This window comes from Dermochelys coriacea, chromosome 20 (assembly GCF_009764565.3).
Source record: "Dermochelys coriacea isolate rDerCor1 chromosome 20, rDerCor1.pri.v4, whole genome shotgun sequence".
Classification (NCBI taxonomy): domain Eukaryota; kingdom Metazoa; phylum Chordata; order Testudines; family Dermochelyidae; genus Dermochelys; species Dermochelys coriacea.
In genome coordinates this window covers 17,243,508-17,271,166 of record NC_050087.2, presented here as the reverse complement: position 1 = coordinate 17,271,166, position 27,659 = coordinate 17,243,508, and the positions used below count along the sequence as shown (strand labels likewise).

At 51.2% G+C, this 27,659-nt stretch overlaps 2 protein-coding genes across 4 annotated transcripts; one reads left to right on the top strand and one right to left on the bottom strand.

The window, feature by feature from the left end:
- Positions 1 to 1,298: 1,298 nt before the first annotated feature.
- LOC119845871 (KH-type splicing regulatory protein) lies at positions 1,299 to 21,801 on the top strand. 3 transcript variants are annotated; one of them, XM_038378775.2, is made up of 21 exons: positions 1,299 to 1,689; positions 4,840 to 4,896; positions 6,112 to 6,208; positions 6,820 to 6,858; positions 7,164 to 7,203; positions 7,785 to 7,834; positions 9,122 to 9,193; positions 9,928 to 9,985; positions 10,880 to 11,051; positions 12,047 to 12,145; positions 14,152 to 14,250; positions 14,466 to 14,568; positions 15,159 to 15,259; positions 17,069 to 17,210; positions 17,313 to 17,473; positions 17,594 to 17,712; positions 18,561 to 18,649; positions 18,748 to 18,945; positions 19,576 to 19,653; positions 19,825 to 19,985; positions 21,242 to 21,801. In XM_038378775.2, exons 1-21 carry the CDS (start codon positions 1,489 to 1,491, stop codon positions 21,248 to 21,250), a joined length of 2,145 nt encoding a protein of 714 aa, XP_038234703.1. In that variant the 5' UTR covers positions 1,299 to 1,488; the 3' UTR covers positions 21,251 to 21,801. The 3 variants fall into 3 exon arrangements, with proteins under 3 accessions (XP_038234703.1, XP_038234702.1, XP_038234704.1); XM_038378774.2 differs by having other exon boundaries at positions 19,825 to 21,801; XM_038378776.2 differs by lacking the exon at positions 4,840 to 4,896 and having other exon boundaries at positions 19,825 to 21,801.
- LOC119846017 (adenylate kinase isoenzyme 1) lies at positions 21,301 to 27,647 on the bottom strand. Its single transcript, XM_043506333.1, has 4 exons — positions 27,200 to 27,647; positions 25,164 to 25,363; positions 24,638 to 24,751; positions 21,301 to 24,403 (listed from the first exon to the last, which is right to left on the bottom strand). Exons 1-4 carry the CDS (start codon positions 27,258 to 27,260, stop codon positions 24,092 to 24,094), a joined length of 687 nt encoding a protein of 228 aa, XP_043362268.1. The 5' UTR covers positions 27,261 to 27,647; the 3' UTR covers positions 21,301 to 24,091.
- Between the last annotated feature and the right edge of the window lie 12 nt (positions 27,648 to 27,659).

Sequence of the window (27,659 nt, the reverse complement as noted above, 5' to 3'; positions counted from 1 at the left end):
AGGACAAGTCTAGGAACCACTGAGCTAGATAATACTGAGTCCTGCCTCTCGAGGTCCCTTCCAGTCCTGGTGATTCTATAACTGGGGGGGGACCCGACAACCATGGGGCAGAGGTCAGAGCCTCCGGGGGACGACAACCACCAGGGCAGGGGTGGGAGCTGCGGGGGAGGAGCCGGAAATATCTGCCTTTGGGATGGGGAGCAAAGGTCACGGCCTCGCAGCTGGGTCAGAGGTCACAGGCTAGGTAGGGGGCAAAGGTCACATCTTTAGAGCCGGGTCAGAGGTCGCAGGCCGGAAAGGCCGCACTGAGGCAAAGGCCATAGGCTGGCTAATGACCCCAGAGAGCACCGGTGGGAGCGAGGCCACGGGGGTCACGCGCCAGAGCAACCACGCACCCAAAGGATTATGGGTAAAAGGCTCCCGAACATGTCACCCCGCCTGGGCAATATACACTGGGGAAGCCAGGCTCGCTTCCAATGTGATTGGCCGATGTAGCTGTCAATCTGGCCAGAGCTTCTCACTCTCCTCTTCTTTCCCTTCAAAGTCCCACCTTACTTGCCTCCCCAGTGCCATTGGGTTAACATAACATTCCCTTCTTTCTATAGGTCCAGAGTCCTGTCCATCAGCTATCGCCCCACCTTCACGCACATATTAACCAATGGGTTTCGAAATAGGCAGAGTGAGGATGTCAATCAAATTCTGGACTTATTGGCTCATCCTCCAATAGGGAGGCAGACGGGATATATTACTTTTTATTGGCTTGTCTGCCTATCAATCAATATTAGACCCACCCGTCTATGCACCAATAAGGAGAGCCTTTGGGCACTCTATGTTTCTGATTGGTTTATATACCTGTCACTCACTAATAAGAACCGCCCATGCATTGCACCTTCCAATAAAGAAGTAGCGTGTGGAATTCCTTCCCTGTGAATGGCTCAAATACCTGTCAATTAAATGCGCTCCTGCCTTATCATCATTCAATAGGTGGACGAGATAGGGCACTTGCCATCTTTGATTGGTCCATAAAAATGTCAATCAATTATAATATCAGCCCATCCTTAATCTTCTCCAATGGAAGTCCAAAAACGAGCAACATTTCATCTCTGATTGGCTTAATTCCGTGTCAATCAATACGGGCTCTCGCCTACTTGTCCTCCAATAATAAAGCAAATTCAGGGAACTTTGCTTGTGCGATTGGATGAGTCCTCTGACACTCAGTTTTAACACCCGCCTCCTATCCCTTTAATAGGCCAGTCAGGTAAGCCGGCTCCTTCCTTATCGGGATTGGCTGTATGTCGTTGTCACTCAGAGCGCTCCGCGTGTGTGACTGGCCTTCGAGCTCCGCGGGGGGCGGGGATATCGGCGGAGTCCCCGCCCCCCGATCCCACCGTGCTTTGCGGGGGTGTGTGGAGAGCTCGGCCTGGTTCCCGCGTTGAGCCCTCGCCGCCGCCGCCTCCTCAGCGTCTCTCGCCGGCCTCAGCCGCCGCCATGTCGGACTATAGCCCGGCCGGGCCCCCGCCCTCCGGAGGGCCCCCCGGTGGGGGAGCCGGCGGAGCCGGAGCTGGGGGGCCGCCCCCGGGAGGAGCGGGCGCGGGAGGCGCGGGGGGCCCTGGCCCGGGCGGAGCGGGGGGGCCGCCCGGGGGGATCCGCAAGGACGCCTTCGCCGACGCCGTGCAGCGGGCCCGACAGGTGAGGGGGCGGCGGGGCCGGGCCGGGAGCCGGGGGGGCCCGGGCCTGAGGCGCGGAGGCGGAGAGGGGCCGGAGCCATGAGGGTTAGAGGGGATGGGCCGCGAGGGCTGGGGGGGGAGGGGACGGGTCTGGGAGCGCGGGGGGAGGGGACAGGTATGGGTATGGGGTCTGGGAGCAGGGGGCTGGGGGGGACAGGTATGGGTTATGGGGTCTGGGAGCAGAGGGCGGGGGAGGAACAGTTATGGGGTCTCGGAACAGAGGAGGGGCGGAGAAAGGGGTATGGGTTGGGGGGATAGGATGGGGTTGGGGCGGAGAAGGAGGCATGGGAGTGGGGGGAGGGAAGGGGTATGGGTTGTGGGGGCTGGGAGCAGAGGAGAGGGGGCCTGGGGGGAGGGGCCTGGAGTGTGGGGGATGGATATGAGCTGTGGGAGGAGGGAGGCGGGGAGGGTTGGGTTGGTAACAGGGCTGGGGGTAATGGGATGGAGAGCGGGATGTGGGGAGAAGAGGAATTGGGGACTGTATGCGGTAGGTGTTGGGAACAGAGGGGCAGGGCTCTTAGGAGTGGAAGGGGAGGTAAAGGGTTGGAGAGAGCTGGAGAAGAGGATAGGCTGAGTGAAGAGGGGCAGGAAGGTGAGGGGATCCCCCAAGGTGGCCTACTCCTGTTCCCCCATGGGGGTAAGACACTCACTTCTATCACCAGTTTGGGGAGGGGAAGTTCAGAGTTGTTCATCTGCATTCAGCTTCAGGATTTAATGGTCCATACTCAGCTTATTTTTAGTCCGGGTCTCACTTCTTGCTTCATGCATGTGGAAGAGGGGAGGGGGTTGGCCTGGCTCCTGGGTCTGTTCTCTCACATATGGCCAGCAGAGAGCTCTGCTCAGCCTTGCCCTATTTCTGCCTGCAGCACCCATTGGGGCCTCATCCCTAGTCCCACATTAAATAGGGACACGTTTGGGATGGTCCTCCTTAATTCTGGGGTTCTTTCCTTTTTTGTTGCAATATGACTGTCCCAAAAGAAGAAGGTTGGCAGGGTTAACCTTGTCCTCAGGTGGCTGGTGGTTTATCTAACTTAATGGGCAGTAGGGCTTGATGTCCCCATGCATCCCAACTTCTGCAGGTGTCCCTTATTTTTCTGACTTTGAAAGACTAGTGGAATGCTATAAAACTGTAGTGCCATGGGCTGCTAACCCAACTGCTCAAACAAGTTTGTCTCCAACACACAGTCTACAAAAAATAGATTCCCAATATTTGGGAGATGAGGGTGACGCGTCCCACTGAAATGGTGGAGCAGATTAGCATCTTTATCAGCTAGGCAAGCCACTGCAACTCATGGCTTCATTTCCTCAGACTACAGAGGAAGCAGTGTAAATAGTGGCAAGTCGGTCACAATTCAGATGAACAATTGCATTTGCAGAAGGAATTTCTCTACGTTGAAAATATCTGTATCCTGCTGTGACTCGTGGGCACTGGTGGTTGGACATAGCACTGAAATGTGGGCTCTGCTAACATGCAGGGAAATTCTGCACTAGTCTTCTCACTGCAAGGAAGTACTGAGATGCTGGTGATTTGGTGATATGTTTTATGCTAATTTTCTTCCCAACTTTTAGGTAAATTTTTCTGCAGTGCTAAAATCTTGGAATATTAATGCATCTGTGTGTCAGATGGATGCTTCAGTATAAAACTGACAACTTAAGTTTGGGAAATGTATGTCTAAATTTTTAACCTCTTGAATGCTTTGTAGCTGCCCCATGGCTGGCGCTTGAAATTTGACTTTTAAAATGAGAATATTATTTTTTTTGTTTTTAGGGGATCAAGGGGCAAAGCTCACTTTGTTAAAAAGTGAAGGATCCCAAAAGTGAAACAAATATATGCAACCTTTAAATCAGGGATAAGTTTGTTTTTAATAAAATGAAGGGATTGGTGGGATGGTTTAGTGGCCTAATAATGGGGTGTACAAAGCTTTTTCACTTCTATGTCACTGATTGGAATCTAGTCCAGCTTGATAGCTACCAAAAGTGCTCACCATTGAATGGTGTGGCTGGGCTGGGGAGTTAACTTTTGTCAATGTCAATTTAAGGTGTGATTTTTAATGACACTTTTATACTGACAAAAGCCTAGTGTAGATCTGGTTATGTCAGCAAAGAAATACTTTTCCAGAATAGCATCTGCCCTTTGGAGATCTGTGTAAACTGTCCCAGCACACTAGAAGAGTTTGCAAGGAGAGCCCTGCGTGGGACTGTTTTTTGTTTTTAATCCTGCTCCAGTCCTGCACCACAATATCCGCTCCCGCATTGTTTCTTGCATTTTATCCCGCTCCCATCTGTGAAAACCTTAGATCCTACAAGAGAAACAGATTCCCCCCATGCCACTAAAAACAAAACCTCAAAACAATCTCATCAGTTTTTCTCTCTGAAAAAGACTTCAGACCATTTTTACCATTAAAAGAATAAAATGAATCTTTAACCATTGAGTTTTCCCACAAATTACCGCAGTTTGGGGTATTTTTATTTTATTTTGTTTGCCCACCCAATTGCATCTGCAACAAAGTAAATTTTACCTGTTCCCACTATTAGGGCAACAGGTCCTGCGTAACCACAGGATTCCAGTCCCACTGCAGGGCTCTGTTTGCCAAGCTCGGTATCTTGCAGCTATCCCAGCAAACCTTTTCTGGTAATGACTAGGCTTCAGTCTGCTTCTCAGTGAACAAGTCTCCACAACACACATCACCAGAGTTCAATTGGCTTCCTCACCAAAGGGGCAAAGGATTGAATGTGCCATGGAAACTGAGCTGTCCTGTGTCCTCTGCCCCAAAGAAGAGTTCCTCCAGGTCACTTGAGAATTGCAGTTCTTCCGGGCAGGGATAGCCTTTTGTGAATTGTACAGCAGAAAGCTCACTGTCGGCACTTAACAATAATTACTAGTTGTAGTGGATGACACACATTGCTGGGGGCATTGTAGGGAATCTTGCCTTGCTGTTGGACTGCCTGGCTGTACTTGATTTGGCTAGGTAGAGAACTTTGACCTTCAGTGCTGTCAGTCTTGCACCTTTTATGAACACTATAAAAATGACTTATCTGCCAATACCCAAGCACGGGATTTTCTCTGTCCTGCAACAGCTGAGCACATCACCATGTCCTCTACTGTCTTCAGGTGCCTGTGGTGGTGTCAGCTCCTGTTGAGCAGAATCCTAAACTTGAGTTGCAGCAGGTAAATAAACAAGGGAGCTACTTCTAAAAATCAGTTGAAAACCGATGTTAATGCAGTGTTAAGGTTGTGAATTTAAATGGGAAATGCAAAATATCATCTGATAGTCTTACTTCTATCCTATTGGATCTTATTGTACACATTAATCTAATTAGTAATTGAAATAATGAATATTTGTAGTTTCCAGTTATTAATGACTATACTCAAGTTACACATTTGTCCTGTGTGCACAAATTTGGATTCTCATAAAAACACTAACTATTGCAATGCTTGACTTCTTAATTAAAATTTGCAACCTTAATGTTGTATTAACAATTTTTTTGCATTTAATTTCCTAAGTTTAATGAAGGAGGGAAATCTGTCTGAGTTGTGTACACTCATGTAAATACAAAATTAATGCATGCGCACACCTAAGAGACACGAGTGTATACTGATGCTTCCAGAGAGCTAGCTGGAGTGAGACATTTGAACTGAGTGTGAGCTAACTGTTCTACATACAAGAAAGTGTTGTGACCCCACATCCTACCTGAGAGGTAGGAGTGGGACAAAGTCTCTCAACTGGCATTCAAAAGTGGACTCTTAGTTAGTGAAATTTGCTGTTGCACATTCTGCTTCCACGCTCTCAAATTATTTGGAGTTATGTGGTATAGCTCTCTTGACTGAGAGTTATGTCTGGTAGGTATAAAGATTGAAGGTACTACCACTTTTGAGTTACATCAGTGAACAGAAACATGGGAAGGGACATTTATAATGTGTTTTTAAGTAAGGTTTTTTGTGTAAGTCGCATTTTGACTGAAATAAAGTACAAATCTTTCAGCCCCAGAAAATGTTTTTCAGGAAGTTTAAGCACATGCGTTATTAGTATTTAGTAGCTGCAATTTCAGCTTTAACAGTGTTTGCTACATGCAAATACTATAATTTCATTAACTCTATATATAGACCTAAGTTAGAGCATATTTTCTAGTGCTGTAATAACATGCTAGTCCTTGCTTAGCTTAAGCGTGGTTGTTTAATGTCATTTGAACTGTGTAGCCTAGCCTAGGACTTTTTAAATGGCATTGCAGTTATTGTGTGGTATATTTAATGGACTGAAGATCCTAGGGCTTGAGAATTTTGTTTTTGCTAATCGAATTGCTTTTACTTTCCCCATTGTTGCTAATTTCTGGAAGGATTTTCCCTTTGGTAGTAACTGTACAATGCCAACTGCTTTCTTTTCAGATAGCGGCTAAAATTGGGGGTGATGCAGCTACCACGGTGAACAACAACACTCCAGACTTTGGGTTTGGGGGTCAGAAGAGGCAACTGGAAGACGGAGGTACTGCAGGGTGTTCGTTGTCTATATTTGAACAGCACCATTATGTGATGAGTGCTGGGCCTTGGTGATACTTAGCACTTACCTAGTGCTTTTCGTCTATAGCTTTGGGGTTGGGGGGGCTTTTCAGTATATCCCTATTGTACAACTAGCACATCTGACATACACAGATGAGAAATGACTTGCTCAAGCTCTCTCACAGCCACTGGCCAAGCTGGGAGTAACCCTCCATGTCTCTGCACTCCTAATTCAGTACCCTCTCTGCCCGAATCCATTGCCATCTCTGATTCCAACACCTGTAGAAGTGCCAGGGCCTTTCAGCATGGGTGAAAGATTCCTGGGTATTGTCTAAGCACAGGATGGAAAGTACTACATAAATGCTAGTTGTCATAGGCGCTTGGATTTAGAATATTAATTTTTATTTTGACATGTTTCCATTGTTTAAACGTTCTAATGGTTTCCTTAATGAGGATGTACATATCTCACATCTAGCCCATCATACTTCGAGAGTTGGTCTCCTATGTCACATGTCAGCATGTGGAGAAAGGAGGCCACCTGTAAGTACTGGAAAGAGGTTGGCTTGCATCTAATCTACTCCCTTCTCTTTTAAACAGACCAGCCAGAGAGCAAGAAACTGGCTGCTCAAGGTGACTGTAAGTACAACTTACATTAAAAGGGATGGGAAAAATAACTTTATAGCCGGTGCCTGGGTAGGTGCTGTTGCTCACCTGGAGTGGGCAATTCATGTTGAGGCTGAGAAAGTAATAATGGATTGCGTGAAAAATGAGGGAAGGGGAAGATTTGGGTTAGAAATGTGCAGGAACCTGTTTTTAACCTTCTGGGATTTTTATCTTCCGTAGTCTGTCTGGATAGTGACTGATTTGTTGTTGACTGGCATTGTTCTGCATTCTGGTATGTGAATTCATAACCCAAAACGTCTCATGGTTTTCCTTTTCAGCAATGTCGGCTCAACTTGGACCGATCCATCCTCCTCCCAGGTAAACTCCACCTTCACCCTTCTCCCCCACCCCAAAGTCACGAGGCTTATGAGTTTGAACCGAACATTCAGAACCAGATTAGCAACACATCTCTTGTATTTCAGACATCTGCAGGAGGGGCAACATTGTGATGCCCCAAAACTTAACAAGCTGCTTTGCTCAGATGTGAGGCTTGCACTTGGAGTTGTGTGACATGCCATTGGGGAGACTGGTCACTCCTGGCATGTGTGCCGTGTTGGTAGTGAGGGACGTGCTTCTTGGCCACCAGCGTGGTATTTCTAGCTCTTGTGCAGCCTTTGCTTTAGGTTTCATAGCTTTGGCTTCTGTAAAAACCAGAGCACTGTGTGCAAATGCTGATACAGTGGACTCAAGGACATGTAGCTAGTTTGCCATGCATAACCCTGACACACCCGCATCCCCTAGCCTGGTGCCAATAGCTCAGTCACCTTCTAATCGGTCTGTCCTCCCAGGAGAAGGAAAGTCCTCTTTCTTTTGTTTCTGATCGATGCAGGTGACTATTGGTTCCTATTTTGTTACCCTCCCACTCCTCACTTTAAGCCGCTGACCGTTTCCCTTTGCAGGTCTACAGTGACTGAAGAGTACAGAGTACCTGATGGCATGGTGGGACTCAGTGAGTATTAGACAGGGAGGGAGCAGCCTTGCTGTTGCTTTAGTGAAAGGCTTTCACTATTACTTTTTCTCAAATACCTTCCTGGCTTCTCAGTGCCAGTCGCTGAGCTTTTTGCAGAAAAACTCAGTTGTTCTTGCCTCTTTGCTCTGATCCCCTTTACTGTTGGATTACAGCTATCCGAGATCTGACTAGCATTTGAGTCTTATCCTAACACTTTGGCAACTCTGATGTGGCACTTGTGCCAGGCAGGAGAGGTGCAGGGTGGAGTATTCTGTTTTACTGGATGCACAGGCTCAGACTCCCTGCTTTAAATGGTAGGGGTTAGATACTGAGGGAAACTTTCTAGCCGGGTGTGTTGTCACCGTGGTTGTTGGCACTTCCATTGTGCACTGAGATTGTGGTCTGTGGGCAGTGGCATGGATTCATAGGAGTGTTGTGAAGGGCTCAGTGTTCCTCTCCCAGAGAAGAGGGGACTTTCAATCTTGTCTCGCTGATCTGAGAAGCAGTGACTGGCTCTGAAGGGAGTCCAATCTAGACCTTTGCCAGAAGGAATGGTGGCTGTAACACTGGCTTCAGCGTGATGCTAAGCAGGAGAAAACTGGGCTCCATTGCATACAAGATCTGAGCCCAGAAAACAGTTGGTTTGCAAGATGTGGTTTCAGTTGGCTTGGTTTTCTGAGCTTTTTGAGGCTAGAGGAGGAGTTGGCTGAGTTTGGGTGCACCAAACTCTCCTTCAGAGGCTACTGATTGCTTTAGGCTGCCCAGGCCCTGTGGTGAACAAGGCCCTTCTGAGAGTCTTGTTTAACTAGATTTAATATTTGAATCTGTTGCTTGTCTTCCTCCTTCTGACACCCATAGACTCGCATGGGGCACTGGACTCAAGCCCTGGGTTCTGTTCACTGCTGTTTCAGTTTCCCCTTCTCTAGAAAGGGAATAATGAAACTCGCTCGCCTTTGTAGAGTACTTTGAGATTCATGGCTGAAAAGTGCCGTATGTTAGTAGCTGTGAGAGCGAAGATCGTCCTAGAACCTGCAGTGTGGGGGGAGGGACCCTCTCACTACATTATATTTGAACATTATTTTTACTATTCCTCCAGTAGAATGTAAGGCTTCTATCTTCTGCATGGAGATAGATGGATATTTTCTTTTTAAGGTGGTTGCAGATTAATAGTCTATAACTGAATCATGTGAAGCATTTTGCTTTGAGACATGTCTGCTAGTGACATTTCCTTTCCCTGTAGTAAGCCAGCTTTCCTTAGCAGTTCTTCTCCTTTTCTTTTTTTTCCAGTTATAGGCAGAGGAGGTGAACAGATCAACAAAATCCAGCAGGACTCGGGCTGCAAAGTACAGATATCACCAGGTATGGACTGGTGCTTCTTGGGAATCCTTCATGGTGCAAGAACTCTGCAGAGTGCTTATCAATGCCCAGCTAGACTTGTCTTCCTGGACCCCTTCGTTTGAGGTGTAAATTTATAGCAGTGAACATAATTACCCCTTTAAGCAATGGATGTGGTCGATTCTCAGTCATCTGATGTCTCTAGTATGTTGTTGGGCTCCGTGGCAATTCTTGGGTGGAGTTCTATGCAGCCCACATCATGCAGGTCGGACTAAATTATCATAGTGGTCCTTTCTGGCCTTAAGTCTCTGAATCAAAGAATGCCCCTGGCATCGAGCGTTCCCCAGAAATATTCTAATGTGTTCCGGGAGAGTGTGGTTTAATAGTGTGTTAGACAGCTCTGGCCATGTCTTTTCTGGGACACAGCGAGTTCACTCATCTATATAATAGTGCCTAGCTACTGTAGTGATGCCCTATAAATACCAGGGGTCATTGATATAAAATGGCAAAGGCCATCAGCACCAGCAAGTATAATGGAATTTCGAGCCACATGGCACAGTGTGCATCTGCTTAAAGAACTGATGCCACAGAGCATTTTCCCCTTCAGATCTCTGCCCAGTTATTCCAGCTCCTTCATAGTGCCATTCTGCCTTAGTTTGTAGGGAGCGAAAGCATAAGCACATCTGTAGAGGTTCCTGTGAGAACCTCCAGGCAAAACGCCCTAGGAGCATGTCATTTAACACTGTCTTCTCCTACAGACAGTGGCGGATTACCAGAGCGGAGCGTCTCTCTGACGGGATCCCCAGAATCTGTCCAGTGAGTACACCCTTTATTCAGCCATGGGTCCTGGTACATATTGTAATCAGCTGTCTGTCAGGCAGGGACTTGTTGCTGAACTTTAAGCTCAAATCTTCAGAACTTGCTTTGTGTTTGCTGCCTCTCCTTCCTCACTGACAATCACTGCCAAAGGTTCTCACTGTCACCTGCCTTCTGCTGTGCTGTCCTGGAGGTTCTGCTGCTGTTTGGTGGTTTTCTTCTTGGGAACTTTCCCAGTCTTCAGGGAGGACAAGAGCTGTAGAAAGTTAGTGGGAAGAGAGACCCTAAAGAAAATTCATAACCCTTCCCCTCCCTTTTCCAAATAGCGGAATTCTGAGTGGGAGATTTGTAAGCATAGGGTCTCCTGCCCCATCATTAGAAGGGACCATAACCTCTTGCCTTGAGCTGGGTGGTTGTGAAAGGGTTTGGCCATAGGCTGTAGAACCAAAATGCCCAGGTATAGATGCAGCAGTAGGAATCTCCTGACCTTACTGCTCAGAGCTCTTGATGACAGAACAGCAATGTCCACTTTGGTTTATAATCATGGGGTTAGGGTGTAGCAAATGTCAACCCTGGGCAGCGTGGCAACTGGGTCTGCCTTCTTGGCAAGGCCTTGCTGTCCTTGACTGAACAACCCCCTCTGGAACATGCAGGGCTAGACAGAAACACACTGTGCAGGTTATCTGGACTGGCCAAATCTTGAGACTTGGCATGGTGGGATGGGAGCTCCCGGAGAGAGGGTCATCCTGGAAAGGGGCTGGATGGGCCACTGCGGTGCCAAGGGCCTGTTCTGTGTATTGCGGCATTAGTCTGGGGTGTACGAATGGCTGATAGGTGTCCGTTCCCCTGCCACCCCACCGCTCACCACCATTGCTGGTTTTCTTCCCCTCACAGGAAGGCGAAAATGATGCTGGATGATATCGTGTCGCGGGGTCGTGGGGGGCCTCCTGGCCAGTTCCATGACAACGCCAATGGGCAGAACGGCACAGTGCAGGAAATCATGATCCCGGCTGGGAAGGCAGGGCTGGTGATCGGCAAAGGGGGAGAGACCATTAAACAGTTACAGGTAAGGACTGGGAGCCACCCAGGCTGTGGGGCAGGTGGACCGAGAACTGCCAGTGGTTAGAGCAGGAGGCAATGCACCAGAGTTGCCTCTTCCCCTCACTTAGCAAGTTCCTCCTCTTTCCTGTCTCATTAGCTCTATCTGCCTTGTGGCTCAGCCTGCTCTAGCATGGTGCCTTTGGTGGCCTCTTCATCTTGAGCTGTGAAAGGCTTGTGCCCTGGAGCCACTCTGATTCCTTCCGAAATTCTGGGTCACTCGCTAATGTGGTGTGTCCAGCTGTGCCCTGTTGGCTCAGGTGGGGTGCATGGCCATCTTTTCCTCAGGGGGCTCAGCAAAGTCCATATAATGCCCCTAGGGCCCTGTCTATGCAACGGGGTTATGTTTGTCACTCTATCAGTATAAACTGGGCTTGGCACCCATTTAACTTACCAGGATAAGTCACTTGTGCAAGCCCCACTTTGCCCTGGAGCAACCCTGTGCAGACTTCCCTAGTCTAGATAAGCCGCAAGGCAGTTCAGCTTAGCTGCCTCCCTGGCATCTCTGGAAAAGTGCAGCAGGAACAGAGGGACACTGAGTCACCTGGGCATCAGCCAGGGCGCAGGGAATCTGCCTAAGTTGGCACATGTTCAGAAAGCTTCATCACTGGAAAGGCTAGGAGTGTAACCCAATGGAAGCCTAAAACCCTGGAGATCCCAAAATCTACAGGTAGGGGCTTGTGCCCTCAGCTGTGATGGTTCCAGGGCTGGTTTCTACTGCCAACTGCTGTCTGTATTAGAACCATGGTTCACAACACAAGCTGAATTCTTGAGTGAGTCTCTCGAGACCATGGTGAAGGTCCTGGCGTTGGTTAGTGGGGAAGTCTGGTCCCTTCTACTTCCCCCTATCAGAGCTCTGGTCAGCGTAGGCTATGGCAGGTTTATGCTATAGAGCCTTGATGGCTGGAACTCTCCAGACTTGCTCAACCTCTGGCTGACTTCCAATCTTCCACCCCAATATAGGAGCGAGCTGGAGTGAAAATGATTTTAATTCAAGACGGTTCCCAAAACACCAATGTAGACAAGCCCCTTCGGATAATTGGAGACCCCTACAAAGTACAGGTAGGTCAGGCTGACTTGCCCTAGTGGGAGTGTTTGTTTGTGTATGTAGCTGTCTGGTGTGGAGAGTGAGGGCAGGAGGTTGACTGACTGCACTGTTGCCCTATTTGCCTGTGGGGAGGGCTTGTTGTGGATGGTATAAGGTGGTTCCCGTTACATGGTCCCTTTATTGCAGTGGCTGTCAACCTTTGACTATTGTACCCCTTTCAGGAGACTGATTTGTCTTGTGTACCCCAAGTTTCACCTCACTTAACCACTTGCTTACAAAACCAGACAAAAATGGCAAGTGTCACAGCCTGCTATTACTGAAAAAGTGGTTACTTTCTCATTGTACTATATAATTATGAAATCAATTGGAATATAAATATTGTACTTTCAAGTGTATAGTCTATAGAGCAGTATACACAAGTCATTGACTGTATGAAATGTTTGTTTGTACTGACTTGGCTAGTGCTTTTTCTGTCGCCTGTTGTAAAACAAGACAAATCTCTAGATGAGTTGATGTGTACCCCACAGGATACATGTACCCCAGCTGAGAACCACTGCTTTACTGATCAGTGTTTACCTGCCTCAGGGCCATTCTGAAGTTAACTACTTTGGCTCAAACCTTCTAAATGTCCTAGTGCAGTGGTCCCCAACCTTTCTTGTGGGAATAGCATATTGCTATTCCCAGAAGACTGGCGGGCACTGGACACCCCACCACCGAAAGGCTGCTGCTGAGAAGCAGTAGTGGGAAGAAGCGTCGCCGCCGAGAAACTGCAACACTTCTCAGCAGCATTTCAGCGGCAGGGTGTCTTGCAGCCACACAGAAATGCCCTGGCAGGCTCCATGGCACCCGTGGGCACTGTGTGTTGGGGAACCCTGTCCTAGTGAGTCACTTTGATCTCTCCAGAACACTTTACACATTCAGAATTGCTTCACGTGCACGCCTCCCCTTGTGAAACCACTGAGTCCAACAGCACAACCTTGTTTAGGACAGGAAGTAAATACTGAATGGTCTCCACCTGAGAGGAGGGATGGGCCTGTGGTTAAAGCAACAGGCTAGGAGTCTGGAGACTTGGCTTCTAGTCCTAGCTCTGCCTCTCACTTGCTGTGACACCTTGGACAAGCATGTGAGATGGTGATGGACATCTTGCGAGAACGTGGACATTTCGTTTCTTTTCCCTATTTCCCCAAAATTATACTTTACATCAAATTCACTTCCACATCCTATTAAACTTCTGAGCTCTTCATGTGGTGGGCATGGTACAGGTATAAACGTGGTATTGAAATGATTAAATTAAGCAGCTAGGGAATTTGCCAGTGGTTGTATCCCAAACACTGTATATCCTTGGGCAGTTTGACCTCTGTCTCCTTATACCTCAGTAAAAGGAGGTTGAATGTACCTGACACACAGCTGTAGCCGATGTTCTGCTATATATAAATCACTGAGATCGTCTATGAAAGTGCTGGACAAGTGTGAATCAGGCACTCTACTACAGTGGCCTTATCATACCTGCCACTGGGGTGAATTTGGGAACTGCCCAGCCTTGGCCAGGAGACTGAGAACAGAGCTGTGTATGCCTGAACTGTCAAACGTGGCTGGGGATGTGCGTGTCACTCTTGGATCTTCACTTGAGCTGTATTGTTCCCAGCCACTTGGTAGCAGTTTTCAGAGTAGCAGCCGTGTTAGTCTGTATTCGTAAAAAAGAAACAGAGTACTTGTGGCACCTTAAATAAATTTTAGTCTCTAAGGTGCCACAACAAATTTATTTAAGGTGCCACAAGTACTCCTTTTCTTTTTTGGTAGCAGTTGTGACTTTCCTGGACCACTGGGATCCTTTGTGTTTGGGACCCCTGGGATTAGTCACTTAACTTAGCTAATGGTCCCCATGTATTTAAAGAAGGAATTCTCGGCTGGGTGCCCGGTGGTCCATGCGAGCCTCAGTACTGCTTACTCTGGGAGCCAGGCCTGCGGCATGGGGGGGTCACTGGTTCCCTGGGCTCATGTTGTTGTTTCTTGTTTGCAGCAAGCATGTGAGATGGTGATGGACATCCTGCGAGAACGTGACCAGGGAGGCTTCGGTGACCGAAACGAATACGGTTCCAGGATTGGTGGAGGAATAGATGTAAGACCGATCTAGCGCATTAGTTTGGGGCATTCTTTCCTTGCTGAACTGTCTGCCTGCTGCTGGTTCTGTCAAAGGAGAATGTTATGTAGTCTGACAGTAGGGGGCAGCAGTCACCAAAAAAAATCTTAGGCCTAGTGTCCTAGGAAATTACTTCATAGGTCTTAGCCGTGTTTCCTGTTCTCCAGTTAATTTTGCTCTTGACACTTCCTCAGGTCCCTGTGCCCAGGCATTCTGTTGGTGTGGTTATTGGCCGTAGCGGAGAGATGATTAAGAAAATACAAAATGACGCTGGAGTTCGGATACAGTTCAAGCAAGGTCAGAAGCCTAAATAGCTCTCCTCTTCCCCTTCACCAGAGAATCCCTCCAAACCCATCACCTGCATGGCTAAGCATCAAGATTCTCCTCGACCAGAAACTCAGCCTGGGCTCTTCTGCACACACGTTCCCTTGGGCATCGATATTGTAACTCGCATCGTTCAGTGATCGCTTCAAAGTTCCTCGTTCATATCTGCACCACACGACTTCTTTGGGGGGTGGGGGAGGGTATTTTTCCTGAAAACCAATAAGACAGATTGTTTTCCTTGGGGAAAAAAAAATCCCTGGAATTGACTATTCAATCTCATGCCTTGTGGGGTAAGGGATCAGGAAGGAATAGTCTTTCCCTGTACATGAGTGCAAATAGCCCAGTGCATTATGCAAAGTGGGATGGGAAGGTATCAGCCACTTCCAGAAGTGGATAACCTGGCTTGGGGAACTTGCTGCTACTACCTTTTACTGCTGCAAACACAATGGTAAACCTTGTCCGCTGCTAAAGTGAAGTGTTATGGGGCCCGGCGCTTGTCTCGAGGAGTCGGGCATGGCAATGGGTACCTCGCTTTGTTGAGCTGGCTCCTGTGCTTGTTTCAGATGATGGGACAGGTCCTGAGAAGATCGCCCATATTATGGGGCCTCCAGACAGGTGCGAGCATGCTGCCCGGATTATAAATGACCTCCTGCAGAGCCTTCGGGTAGGTAACACTGGGGTGCCCTGCTCCAGCATACTGCCCTAGGAGGGGCCGACTCCCCGCCCAGTGCGTGTTCCTTAGCAGAAAATGCATCCTTATTAGCTGGTGAATAGTGAGTCAGGAAGACCTGAGTCTCGGAGCGACCTGGTAGATCAGAATGAGACCTACCATGGGACGGGTTACCCTGCTGCAGCAGGGTTCTTACACCTTCCTCCAAAACCTCAGAGGTGGCGTCTGCTGGGATACTGGGCTAGGCTGGCCTCGGGTATGATCCAGTCTGGTTGTCCAGATGTTCCTTTAACCAACAAAGGAATTCTAAAAATAGAACCTGTATCACTACTTTTCTGCTGTGTGATGTATAAGGGGGCGTGAAAAGTCAGATTTCTTCCTACTTAAGTTTTTTTTTGTTTTTTTGTTTTTTTTAAAATCAGGACTGATCTTCCCTGGCTTTGGCAGACCAGTGGGAGATAGAAGCTCTGTTTGTTGCAAGCTCTTAACACCTTAATTGAAAAGCTGAGTGTTGCAAATTTAGGGTTTCTTTTTAATCAAAATGTTAATTAGGTGTTAACAAACATTTAAGTGGTGACTCAAGGCATGCCCACACTAGGGGAGCTAGAGTGTCACAGCTGAAGCATCTTAGTGTGGACACTTCCTACAGTGGAAAGGTTTCTATTGCTGTAGGTAATCCACCTCCAAAAGGCAGTAGCTGGGTCAAATGAAGAATTTTCTGTTGAACTAGCCACTCCTGTGCTGAGGGTTAGGTCTGCATAGCTACAGCACTCGGCAGCATAGCTAGGTCAATCTAAATTGTAAGTGTAGAGGGAGGCTAAGGGGTGCTCTGCAGGCTTTTTACTGATTTTAACTATTTCAGGTGTGATTATTTCTTACTGAAATAGTTACTCCAGTGCAGCCTGTAAAGTGGATGCTGTTAGGATAATCTTTAGTTCTTATTAGTAGATCACAAAGGAGGTCAATATTATCCCAATTATACAGATAGGAAAAGTGAAGCACAAGGAGGACTTGCCCAAGGTCACCCAGCAGAGCAGAGCTGGGAAGAGAATCCAGAGCTCCTGAGTCCCTGGCTGGTGCACTCTCCACTAGACCACACTGTCTCCTTTTATCTGTGCCTTATACCAGTATGGCTTGGTCCCTTTCCCATAGCGGAATAGCTGTATCTGGAGAACTGCCCACAGTAGGGAGTGGTGTCACTTTAATGGTACCAGGGCAAATAAAAAAGCTGTACAAAAATGATTAGCCCACTCCTAAAAATCTGTCCCTCTTAACATGTAGCTTTTGTTGTCATCATTAACACTAGCTCTGTTCCCAGCCTCCCAGCAGACTGGACCTGAATTTTAGAACCTAAATAAGGCAGAAAGATACTTTGAGGGGGCATTTCTCAACCCTTCCAGGATGGTGGCTGCTATCTAGAGGTCACATTTTCATGACCACCCTCTAAACTGACTGTAGAAGTGTGAAAAATATATATATAATATATAAATATAATCAGCGAGAACCTTATAGAATGTGTGTTTGAGAGGCTGACTGAGAATACCTGACCTTGGAGGGAGAGATTTTTCTTGGCTTTCAGTATATGCTCGCAACCTGACCCCAAGTGATTGCTCTTTGTGCTCTCTGGGGCTTGTGACCTGGCACACACCTGCTTTTCCTCACTCAGTGGGTTGCTTTTAAAGCACAAAGCACCTGAATCACTAGACTGATTTCCCCCTGCTGGCATGAGGTGCCAAGATGTTCAGCACTGCAGCTGGCTGCCAGTGACCCATCCCTGAAGCTGTTTCTGCTGTTATCTTGCAGAGTGGCCCGCCGGGTCCCCCTGGCCCAGGAATGCCCCCTGGAGGCAGAGGTCGTGGCCGAGGGCAGGGTAACTGGGGGCCTCCTGGAGGAGAGATGACCTTCTCTATCCCTACTCACAAGTGTGGGCTGGTCATTGGCAGAGGTGAGTGCCCTTTGCCATCGGTTCTTCATACAGCAGTTCCCAGCGTCTCCCCCGCCACCGCTCCAGCAGAGCCAGAGCTCACAGCTCCACCCTCTCTTCCAGGTGGGGAGAACGTCAAAGCCATAAACCAGCAGACGGGAGCATTCGTCGAGATCTCCCGGCAGCTGCCTCCCAATGGAGACCCCAACTTCAAACTGTTCATCATCCGAGGCTCCCCACAGCAGATCGACCATGCCAAGCAGCTTATCGAGGAGAAGATCGAGGTGGGTGCGGGGAGTGCCCCCAGCTTCCACCTACCCCCACAGCGAGGGGGCAGCAGAGCACTGGAGGCTGACCCGGGGCATCGTGGCTCTCAGCACTTACGGATTATTTCCTCTCTCCAGGGCCCCCTCTGCCCAGTTGGGCCTGGGCCTGGGGCTGGAGGGCCCCCGGGCCCTGCTGGCCCCATGGGCCCTTTCAACCCAGGACCTTTCAATCCAGGGCCACCAGGAGCTCCCCCTCAGTAAGTATTGGAATCTCCTGCCTCTTGGGGACAGGGGAGGGAGTGTCTGGCATGCTGCAAAAAAGGTGTTTGTGGATGATGCTGGGTCTGTCTTTAAGGGGGTGGAACGAGCAGTGAATCCAGGGGTGGCCTGGATCTGGTAGCCTGATTTTGGAGGCAGGGGCTGCTCCCCTAGTGTCTAGGGAATCCCCTATAACGTCTAGTGCCCAAACTTTGAACCATCCTTCCAGTCTAGGAGCAAGAAAAAAAACAGCCCTAAGTTCTGCTGGGAAGCTCCTGGCCAAATCCTCCCCTCCTCAGGGAAGATGGGAGAATGGATAAGACTGCAGAGACCTGGTTTTGGATCTTGATGGACCAGAAGCAGGGCTGCAGGGAGTTGCTCTGCACCAGGGAAGATTAGTCTTGGGCTTGCCCTTTGGTGGAGGTGGATGCTAAGAAGTAGCCTGTAAAATAGGTGGGGTTAACCTCACCAGATCTTCAGTCAGCTGGCCTCTTTCCATCCTCCCTGAGTGCTCGAGAGCTGTGCAGCTGGTACTTTATACTGGGGTGGCACCGAGGAGCCTGGTCACTACCCTGGAGCCCATAGTGCCAGGCCCTGTACAAACACAAACCGAAGGGAGCAGAGCAAAGCCTCTGTCCGTCAAAGGGACCAGCTAACACCCATTTGGCTCTGGTGGGCTGCCTGTCCCCACTGGTGCTGCAGCAGGGATCTGAGAACCATGCTTTGGGGAGAAGTGCAGGGACATTCCCACCCTCCCAGTCAGCATGTCCCAGCTGGGTTCTGCTCCTCCCTCTGCAGTGCCTCCTATTGCCCCTCCTCATCAGTGTCTCTTGCTCTCCTCTTTCAGTCCTGGGGCTCCTCCCCCCCACCCATACCCACCCCAAGGCTGGGGGAACACCTACCCGCAGTGGCAGCCTCCGGCTCCTCATGACCCAAGTAAGTACCTAGAGCCACCCCCTGCGAGGGTCAGGCTGACTCTGCAGAGCCGGTGGGCAGGGCAGGAGCCAGTGTCTGTTCTCGTGTTTCCTTTCCAGGTAAAGCAGCAGCGGCAGCAGATCCCAATGCAGCCTGGGCAGCGTACTACTCGCACTACTACCAGCAGCCACCTGGCCCCGTGCCTGGGCAGCCACCAGCTCCCACAGCGCCCCCCGTTCAGGGAGAGCCGCCGCAGCCGCCCCCAGCTGGGCAGTCCGACTACACTAAAGCGTGGGAGGAGTATTATAAAAAACTAGGTAATGCCCTGGGCTGCCCGAGGGACTGAGCCACCCCGCCCCGCTAGAGGCAGACCATCTAGAGCCAATGCAGATACAGTCCCGGGTGAAGAGCGCTGTGCTGGATGGCAGCAGTGAATAGAGGGTCTCGGCCCAGCTCCTTGTGGCCTCAGGGCTGACACTAACTGGCCCTAGTGCAAAGGCTGAGCATTGAGGGTCCTGAGGACTGAACTCCAGAGGCAGATACCTCTTGCTCAGGGCTGGAGCAGACTGCCCTGGCCACACATGTGGGCAGGGGGTTGTTCCAGTGACAGGCCATGGGCTGATTTCCCCAGCACTGAGCAGTCAGACCTGTTCTGAGAGGGAAAGTCACTGAGGTCGGGTGGAGAAAGGGGTTCAGCAGCTTGTCTAGTTCGGAAGATGTAGGACCGTGGGGTGGACCCAGCAAGTGAGCCACATGCCCTGCAGAATTCATGTGACCATCCCCAGTCTTTGCCCCAACCAGAAATGCCACTTGGCAAAGTCAGTTCATGTTGGTCTCAAACCCACTGGGCAAAGGAGGCAATACTGCCAGGCTCCTCCTCCCTCCCTAGCAGCTCATTCCCTCGCCCACTTGTCCGGGGTCCCTGATGCATGTGTCTCTGCCCACAGGCCAGCAGCCCCAGCAGCCCGGGGCACCCCCACAGCAGGACTACACAAAAGCCTGGGAGGAATATTATAAGAAACAAGGTGAGCAAGGCCTGGAGCTTGCGCGTGTGTGTGTAAATCAGCAAGGAAAGTCCAGCTCTTGTCTGCTGACCATTGGAGACTTATTGGGGTGGGGGTGGGAGCCCTGTGGGAGGGAGCCCCATGCCCCTGGAGTCACTGACACCCCCTCTTCTCTCCCCTGCCCCATCATAGCAGCTCAAGTGGCTACTGGTGGAGGACCAGGGGCACCACCGGGACCTCAGCCAGACTACAGCGCAGCCTGGGCAGAGTACTACAGACAGCAGGCTGCCTACTACGGACAGACACCAGGGGCTGGGGGCCCAGTGCCACCACCGACACAGCAGGGACAGCAGGTGAGTGATCGGCCATGTGCCCCGCTGCCTGCCTTCAACCCCCAGCTGTAGCTCCTCCTGCCTGGGTGAGACCCTCGGTCCCACAGGAAGCGCTTCCTGAGCGGCATCTTTGTGCTCGTGCACCGGCTCCCACATCGGTCGTCGACGGGGATTCAACCCAGGACACCTCGACCTACAAGCCTGAGCTCCTACTGCTTGAGCTAAAGGACCCAGTCCGTTAGCTGGAGGCAGTAGCAGACTCGTAAACCTCTTCTATGGATCCGCCACTAAGTGGCAACAAAGACCCACGCTGTTAATGTGGAGTTACGTTGACCCATAGACACCTGGGGGGTGGTCAGAGGAGATGGGAGCTCAGGGAAACGGACAGAACTGGTAAGATTCTCCAGTTTCCCCTGGGCTCTTAGCTCTGGCTCATAGGTCCATTTTCAGGGGCTAGGATTTCTTCGTAGGGTTAGAGGTTGTCTTATCCATTGGGGGATGTGGGGGGATCACTTTGTTAGTCCTGGTAGTTCAGGGGGATCAGTCTGTAGAGCTGTTGGAATATAGCGAGCTTCAAACCAGGGGAACTCGTTCAAAGAGAACCTGGATGCAGATTCCTACGTTTCTGACCAGCTTCTCCCTAAGGTGAGAGCACGCTCAGCATTGCCGACCTGAAAGGTGCTGTTCGCTGACCCAGAGAACTAGATTCGCTCCCACTCAGCCTCTAGCCTGTCCTGCTGCAGCTCTCGGGCTGTTGACCCTGCACTAGGCCAGGCTTAGTGGTTACATTCTAGGGCCATGTTTTTCAGAAACAGAAGCCTAAAAAATCAGGTTTCAGCTACATTTAGGCACCCGACTAAGTGACTTTTCCAGCAGCGCCTGGTGACTTCACTTGGTCTCGCTAGGGGCTCCGTGCCACTTACTTAGCTGCCTAAATATGCCGAATTTCAAGCAGCCCCCTTTAGAAATGCTTTCCCCAGGCCAAGACTTTCATCTGATCTTCAGGACTGACCAAAGCTGCTGCTTCCGAAACCTAGATTCTCTTCCAGACTTGACCTGCCAATTTCCTTTTCAAACACCCTGCTTCAGTGGTGGGATTTCCTAGTGTGCAGGGGAGTTGGGAGCCGAGGCCAGTTTTCACTCTACTCCCCAACTTGGCAGTGCATTGCCAGTGCTGTTGCAGCAGAGGGCGGCCCTGTGTTGCTTTCGGACTCTTCGGTCCGTAGCGGTGTCTGTCAGGGGTAACTGACTCCTGTCTCTCTCCCCGATCCTTGCAGGCTCAGTGAATTGAATGTGAACTTCCCACCTGTGAAACCCTTTTTGTTTTTGGAAAGAGATGGCCGCTGTTGGGGAAGGGAGCTGGGTCTGATTGCTGGGTTTCTTAGCGGAACCTCGGCTGCTCCTCCTTCAAGTCTCTTTAAAATAAAATATAAAATAAAATAAAATAAAAATAAAAATATCTGAATCCTTCATGTTGAGCCAGCTGTAGAAGATAGTGAACTAAAACTGCTGCAAGAACTCAGCCCTCCTGAAACACACGTGGATTTCAGGGTAACATGTTTTTTCTTTTCGTTTTGTTTTTAAAAAAAAATAAAAAAAAACTTTACAAGGAGAAAAAAAATCACTCTGCTTTTTAGTTAGAGTTGGAACATTCCTCGAATAAGGTGTCGGTGTTTCAGATAAAACAACCCCTTTCCCCTCCCATTTTCCCACAATTGGGACTGGTCTGTCATGTATTTCGTCTGTTCAAGAGGAGACTGAAACAAACAATTGTACGCTCAGTTTTTACTTTTTACCGCTTGTTTTTAACTTCACAAATAAATGATAACAAAACCTCCCTGTGTCTGCTGGGTGGTGTCTGTCTGTCCATAGGGTTTTGAAGCGGATTGTTCTCATGATATAGCTGTTGTAAAACCTGACGAACTAAGAGCTCCTGTGGTGTTTGTTTTTTTTATAGTTTGAGCAGACAATTGTGCGTTGTTAAATAAAATGCTCTTTTTGTTTTGAAACCAACTCTGCTGCACTGTTTCCAAACCGAGCAACTGGTGATACAGTATGCCCCCGATACTGCTTGTTAGGAGGGGCTTTATGCCACTGCCCCTCAGCAGGATATCTGGCCTGGTGAGCTGAGGTTACCCATGTGGGGTAAAGAATTGCTGCTTTTGACAGTTCTGAGGAGCAAGTGGAGCTGTGCTCGGCCCATTCAACACCTCCAGTCTCTTGCTGAGCAGTCCCAAGGGACTATAATTTCACTACTGATACCTAGGCAGGTCCATTCCCCCTGTGAGGCCTTAGCTGGCCCTATCTCTGTAGTACTTGAACGCCTCCTACCCATCCATGTTTGTCCCTGCATCCCCCTGGACAGCAGGGCAGAGCTGATCCCCACTGGACAGATGAAGAACTGGAGGCCCAAACTGTGACTGGCCCAGATTCCTCTGGGGTCAGACCTTACACCTGATTTTCCCCAGTCCTAGGCTGATGCCCTAAGCACTGAACTCTCCTCTGCTTACGGACAGATGAACCTCCCTTGGCTTGGACTCTCCAGCTGGTGCAGGAGGTTGTCCAAGCAGCTGTGGGGGACCTGGTACTTCCCCCAACTCACTCTGGAGGGTGCAGGTAAGACATTTCTCCCATACAGCGAGTGCTGGCTATCAGAAAGCACCTTTGGAAAGGTTCTTTCCTATCCACTTGCTGGACAGTCCCTGGCTTTGGGTGATGCAGGGCGAAGCCTTCCCTGGAACAGCTTCCTGTGAAATCTCTGCTAGCCTGCTGTTCTGCCCTGAGCTGTCAGGGCAGCTGAGGGGAGAGCTTGGCACAAAGCTCAATTTCAGATGACTGATGTGGGGCTGATCTCTGTATAAAAGCTGGTGCCCAGCTGGAGCTCTCTTCACTCACATGTAGCTGAGCTTGAACTTTTGTATTGAAAAAACAAAAGGACTTGTGGTAATAAACTCAGTGTTTCCATGGATGTGGTCTCGTCTCGTCTCGGCTGCTACTCTTCCCCTCAGAAGAACCCTCCCCACTCTCCAGCCTGGCTGTCTTGTCACAGCTGTTCTCCTTTCATGTAGTCCTGCTCCTTGAAGGGGGGCTGATTTGGAAATGCATAGGTCTGCCCTGGTGAGTAGGGATTAGGCCAGGAGGCTGGTGAGCTAATTGGTGGCTCCAGAAGGCAGAGCAGGGAATTTCACCCTGCAATATCTGCCTAACTCAAAGCAGCCAGTGTAGTGGAGCTGTGGCCGTCTCCCCTCTGCTGGGACCTGGGCGTTTGCTCTTTGCCCTAGGCCCCACCCACCTTGGCTGGCTCCCCTGCATGTGTCAAATACTTTCTGTGTCCGCAAGCCCCTGGATTCCTGCGGGCCGTTTCTGTGCACCTGGGCCACTGCCTCACTAGCTCTGAGGTACCTTGGCTGCTTGTATAACTAGCTCCAGCAGCCTGACGCTGCCTCTGAGGGGGGAGGCGAAGGGCTGGACTGGGAAAGGGAGCTGGACCATCCACTTAAGCATGTGGTGTCAGCTCTAGGCCACCAGCTGGCACTCAAGCCCTGACCTCATAAGCCCCATATGGCGGGGCAGGTGCTGAGGGCCATCTCTGCATAGGGCAAGCATAGGATGAGGGCCAGAAGCTGAGCCTTTATTTGAACACAGCCCCAGCTACGTGGTGGCCCCAGGCAGGGCAGCAGCAGGCACCTGGCCTAAAGGAGGCTGTCAATGACAAAGCAGCACTTTGTGAAGATGGCGTCTTCAGGCTCCTCGCCTAGAATCTGCAGGATGCAACAGAGCAGCTGGGCTGGAGCAGCACCTGCCATGGGCCCTGCAGGCACCCAGCTCTAGTTCCCTCCCGCTAGGCTCACTGAGCCCCTGGCATTAGTACCCACCCCCTGGGAAACCCTTGGGTGTCCCTGTGCTTGGGGGGGGGGGATGCAGCACTAGGCCCTGCTCAAAACCACTGGGCGTTTGCAGCTTTTGTGCAGCCCCAGCCCATCCTCTCCCTCCCCCGGTGCTGTGGGCAGGGGGGGCTCCAGCTGCCACTGAGTTCCTCCTCCCCTCTCGGGCCCAAGGGGCCTGCCCACTGGCTCAGCCCCTGGATGATGTTTCCATGCACCTGGTGAGCGGTACCCACAATCTTGCTAAACCAGGGGGGCCCATCCGGGCAGCCTGCAATGGGCTCTGCTGGGCCATGGGGGGAGAAGGAAAGGGGAGGGGTTAATGCCCAGGAGGTCTGTCTTGTAATACCCCCCCCCTACATTTCTGAGCAGGTTCTGCTGCTGGTAGTAGCTGATGACGGGCTCACACAGCGAGTAGTGAGTCTCCAGCCGCTGGCGGATACAGGCCTCGTGGTCATCGGCCCGATGGCCAGTCTGGCCCCGCAGCAGCAGCCGCTGGATCATGGTCTCTGTCGAGCAGTCCAAGACGATCACGATGTTGGGAGGACGCCCCACCTGCAGCATGGTAAACCCCCGCTCAGGGGCACAGCACCACCCTGGCAGGCTGCTCCACCCAGAGCCCTGCTGGGTCTGAGTTCGGGAAGGGGGAAGAGCAGCTGCAGCTCCAGCATGTGCTCAGCCCCTCTGCCTCACACGGCCTCCCTCCTCTACCTCCTGGGTGTCAGCACAGTGCCTGCCCCCCGCTTTGGCCAGGGGCCTGCTGGTCCTTCCTCCCCCCACGGCGCTTACCACACGCTCAAAGTCCTTGGCCTGCTTGAGCTCCCGGGGGAAGCCATTGATCAGGAAGCCCTTTGCCTCCTCTCTCTGCAGCAGGTTGTCGTTCAGCAGGTCGAGGATGAAGCCCTAGGGAGACAGAAACCCCCTCAGCACTGGGGGTGAAGGACTCTGTCCGGAGCCACCCCTGGTTGCATGAGCAAGTGCCCCACATCCCCTTGCCCACAAGACTAAGGCACTGGAGGGACCCCAGACCCCCACACAGCTCCTAGCCTCTCCCCTGGGCTGGCTGGTGGGGCTGGATCCAGACAGGGAAAGGGGGTGGGAGAGGGATGAGCAGGGCAGGGAGCAGTAGAGGGGGAGCCAGGGCGGTGGCAGAGACGGCAGGCTGGCGCTTGCAGAGGGTGGCTCTTTTGCAGCCTTGGAACATTTCTTGGGGCCCTTAGGAAGTGCCAGGCACTGAGCTGACTGGGGGGATCATTCCCCCAGTGGAGCTGGGGCTGCTGCACTCCGTGAGGGAAGTGGGGTGGGGGAGCCTCACTGAAGGTACGAGCGCTCCTTTCATCATGATGTCCTTGATTTGTCGCCCCTGGCGCGTGGGCTGGCTGGCTTCTGCCCGCAGGAGGTTCCCCAGGCCCAGGTGCTGGAACTGGTACTTGGCAGCCAGCCTCTCACACTGTGTCCCTTTGCCAGAGCCCGGGCCTCCTATCACGAAGACAATGACTTGCGACTTCAGCTTCTCTGTGGCGAGAGACAGAGATGGGGCAGGGAGAAGGGGTGAGACAAGGATCTCCCAAGGCGCATTGGACAGGCCTGATGCTGCTCAGTTTGATGAGATCCCAGCCCAGAGCGGGGTGGTTGCGAGCACAAGCCCTGGCTGGGACCAGGAGTGCCTGGCACTGGGTGCTGAGTTAGATGGACCCCCGGTCTGGTCCAGTGTGGCAACTCCCCCATCTCAACCATGCAGTAGACATCAGCTCCTGAAAACCCTCGTTAATTTAGTGTGTGTGGCCGGGGGGGTTTGACAGCCCTAGACCCCCTCTGCAAGTATCCCAGTGTTAACACCCATGTGCCTCAGTCCTGCTCTGGAGAGATCCCTCTTGTGGGAAGCTCGCTGTCCTTGGCCCACCTCCCACCCCCAAAAGGGGCCCCTTAGTTGGTGGATTCTGGGCTGTGTCCATTAGGAACTAGTCACCACGCTGGCTGATGGGAGTCACAGCCTGAGCCCCTCTGGTGTCAATGCCCAGGAGGTGGCAATTGTAGAACCAGAAGCAGAATTTGGGCCAAGGCCTTTCAGTCACTGCCAGCTGTTATAAAGCAGCCACCTTGCTAGGACCTGCCCCGCAAGCAAGCCCTCAGAGCCAGCCAGGGTTAAAGTGCCTGCTGAGCAGTTTATAAAAGCCAAGGGGCCTTGGTGTGAACTGGCCACCCCATAAATCGCATTCAATCATCCTCTAGAGACATCTCTACTCTGTAGGATGAACAAGCAGCCAGGGCAGCTATGGGCTATGTAATGCCCCTCAGATACCACAAAGGGCCAGATAAGAACACAGATGGGCGAACCTGAGCTCTGTTCATTTCTAGCTGGAATAAATTAGTGGATGAGCCAGGCCTGACCTTGTGGTAGCAGATCGGCTTCAACCTGCGTAGAGAGCCCTTAAAAAACCCAGCCCAGCCCAATTGCTCTAGTGCAGTCCGAAGCGACTGAGCGTTGTTCTTTCTCCAAAGGAATTTCGTGCTGTAACAGGCGTGGGCTGGTAAGTCCGGGGCCCGGCATTCTGCATTTATCTCCAGAACTGAGACCGACTCGCTCTCCCTTATGCGGACATGCTGCGCTGCTGGTATTCGCTACCACGTGCACACCCCCTTCCCTGGCACAGATGGACACACGCACTGCCACTCCACATGCATCCATCCCTACCATGGTGGGACAAGACAGCTGGGCCTCCATCCCCCAGAGGAGGTTGGTCCAGGCTGCGATTTTGATGGGATCGGTTGTTCTCTGGGACCAGAAAGAATCCCTTCTCCTCCCTCTGACTTTCTGCGCCAAGCAGGGAATGAGTTTTGATCATCACCCATGGGAGCTGGATTCCAGATGGCGAGGCCGGGCTGGTGGGTTTCACACCCCATGCTCCCTCCAAGCCAACATCCAGCATGCCTATTGCAGCGAGATCAGGGTACACCCCGGACCAGCGTCTTCCCCCTAAATCCCAGCCAAGCTAAAGTGCTGCTAGCAAATATGCACTGTTTTCCACCTGGAGCCAAACACCTGCTGGCAGAAGCAGGAGTTCCTGGAAGAATCATATGGTAACAAGCCAGCAAATTAAATCCTCCCTCGTGGTCCAGTGTCATTGCTTGGGTGGATTTGTCCCTTCCCATAAAGGCTATTTCCCAGCCTTCTCTCAGCTCTGACCACTAGATCTCACTCCCCTTCCGGAGCTGGGAATGGAACTGAGAGTACGGGCTCCCTGGGCTCTAACCAGCAAGACAGACTCACCCATTCATACATTTTGATATCCCCTGAAAGCTCAGAAAGCCCCACCCGCACCATGCCCCCTGAGCCAGCTTGCCATTTACCCTGCAGTTCAGGTTTCAGAGGCTTGGCAGTTTTAGGAAGCCGGGCCTGGCAGAGTCCCATCTTCCAGGGCACAGACCGATCCCCTCTGCACTCCCTTTCTGGGGGGAGCCCAAGGTGCCGGCCTGGCCTGCAGCCCTCAAGCCCCCGTGTAAAACTAATCTGGCCATTTTAGCCCGGGCCCTGCTGCTTAGCCAGCCGGGCTTTCTGATGTCACAAGGCAGCCATGAGCTGGCCTGTCGCCGGGGCAGGGTCAGCACTGGGATGCGATTCCAGTTGGTGCTGGAAGTGGGGGATGCAGCCAGGAAGCCAGAGCACATGGTCTCGTGACCGGAAGGATAGACTCAGGACACCTGGGATCTCTCCCAGCTCCGCGACTCGCTGGGCCTCAGTTTCCCCCAGGGGAGGGGGCTAGTTCCCCAGCTCTGAGATCTCCAGACCGGAGATGCATTGAGGGCAGCC

Bases quoted from the DNA above. Each gene is read 5' to 3' on its own strand.
- LOC119845871 (XM_038378774.2), top strand. From the start codon at position 1,489: ATGTCGGACTATAGCCCGGCCGGGCCCCCGCCCTCCGGAGGGCCCCCC. The intron at 14,251-14,465 runs GTAAGACCGATC...ACACTTCCTCAG, and splicing joins GGATTGGTGGAGGAATAGAT to GTCCCTGTGCCCAGGCATTC. The intron at 19,654-19,824 runs GTGAGCAAGGCC...GCCCCATCATAG, and splicing joins GGAATATTATAAGAAACAAG to CAGCTCAAGTGGCTACTGGT.
- LOC119846017 (XM_043506333.1), bottom strand. From the start codon at position 27,260: ATGGGACTCTGCCAGGCCCGGCTTCCTAAAACTGCCAAGCCTCTGAAA. The intron at 25,364-27,199 runs GTAAATGGCAAG...CTCTCGCCACAG, and splicing joins TCTGAAACCTGAACTGCAGG to AGAAGCTGAAGTCGCAAGTC. The intron at 24,752-25,163 runs GTGAGGCTCCCC...CTGTCTCCCTAG, and splicing joins AAGGAGCGCTCGTACCTTCA to GGCTTCATCCTCGACCTGCT.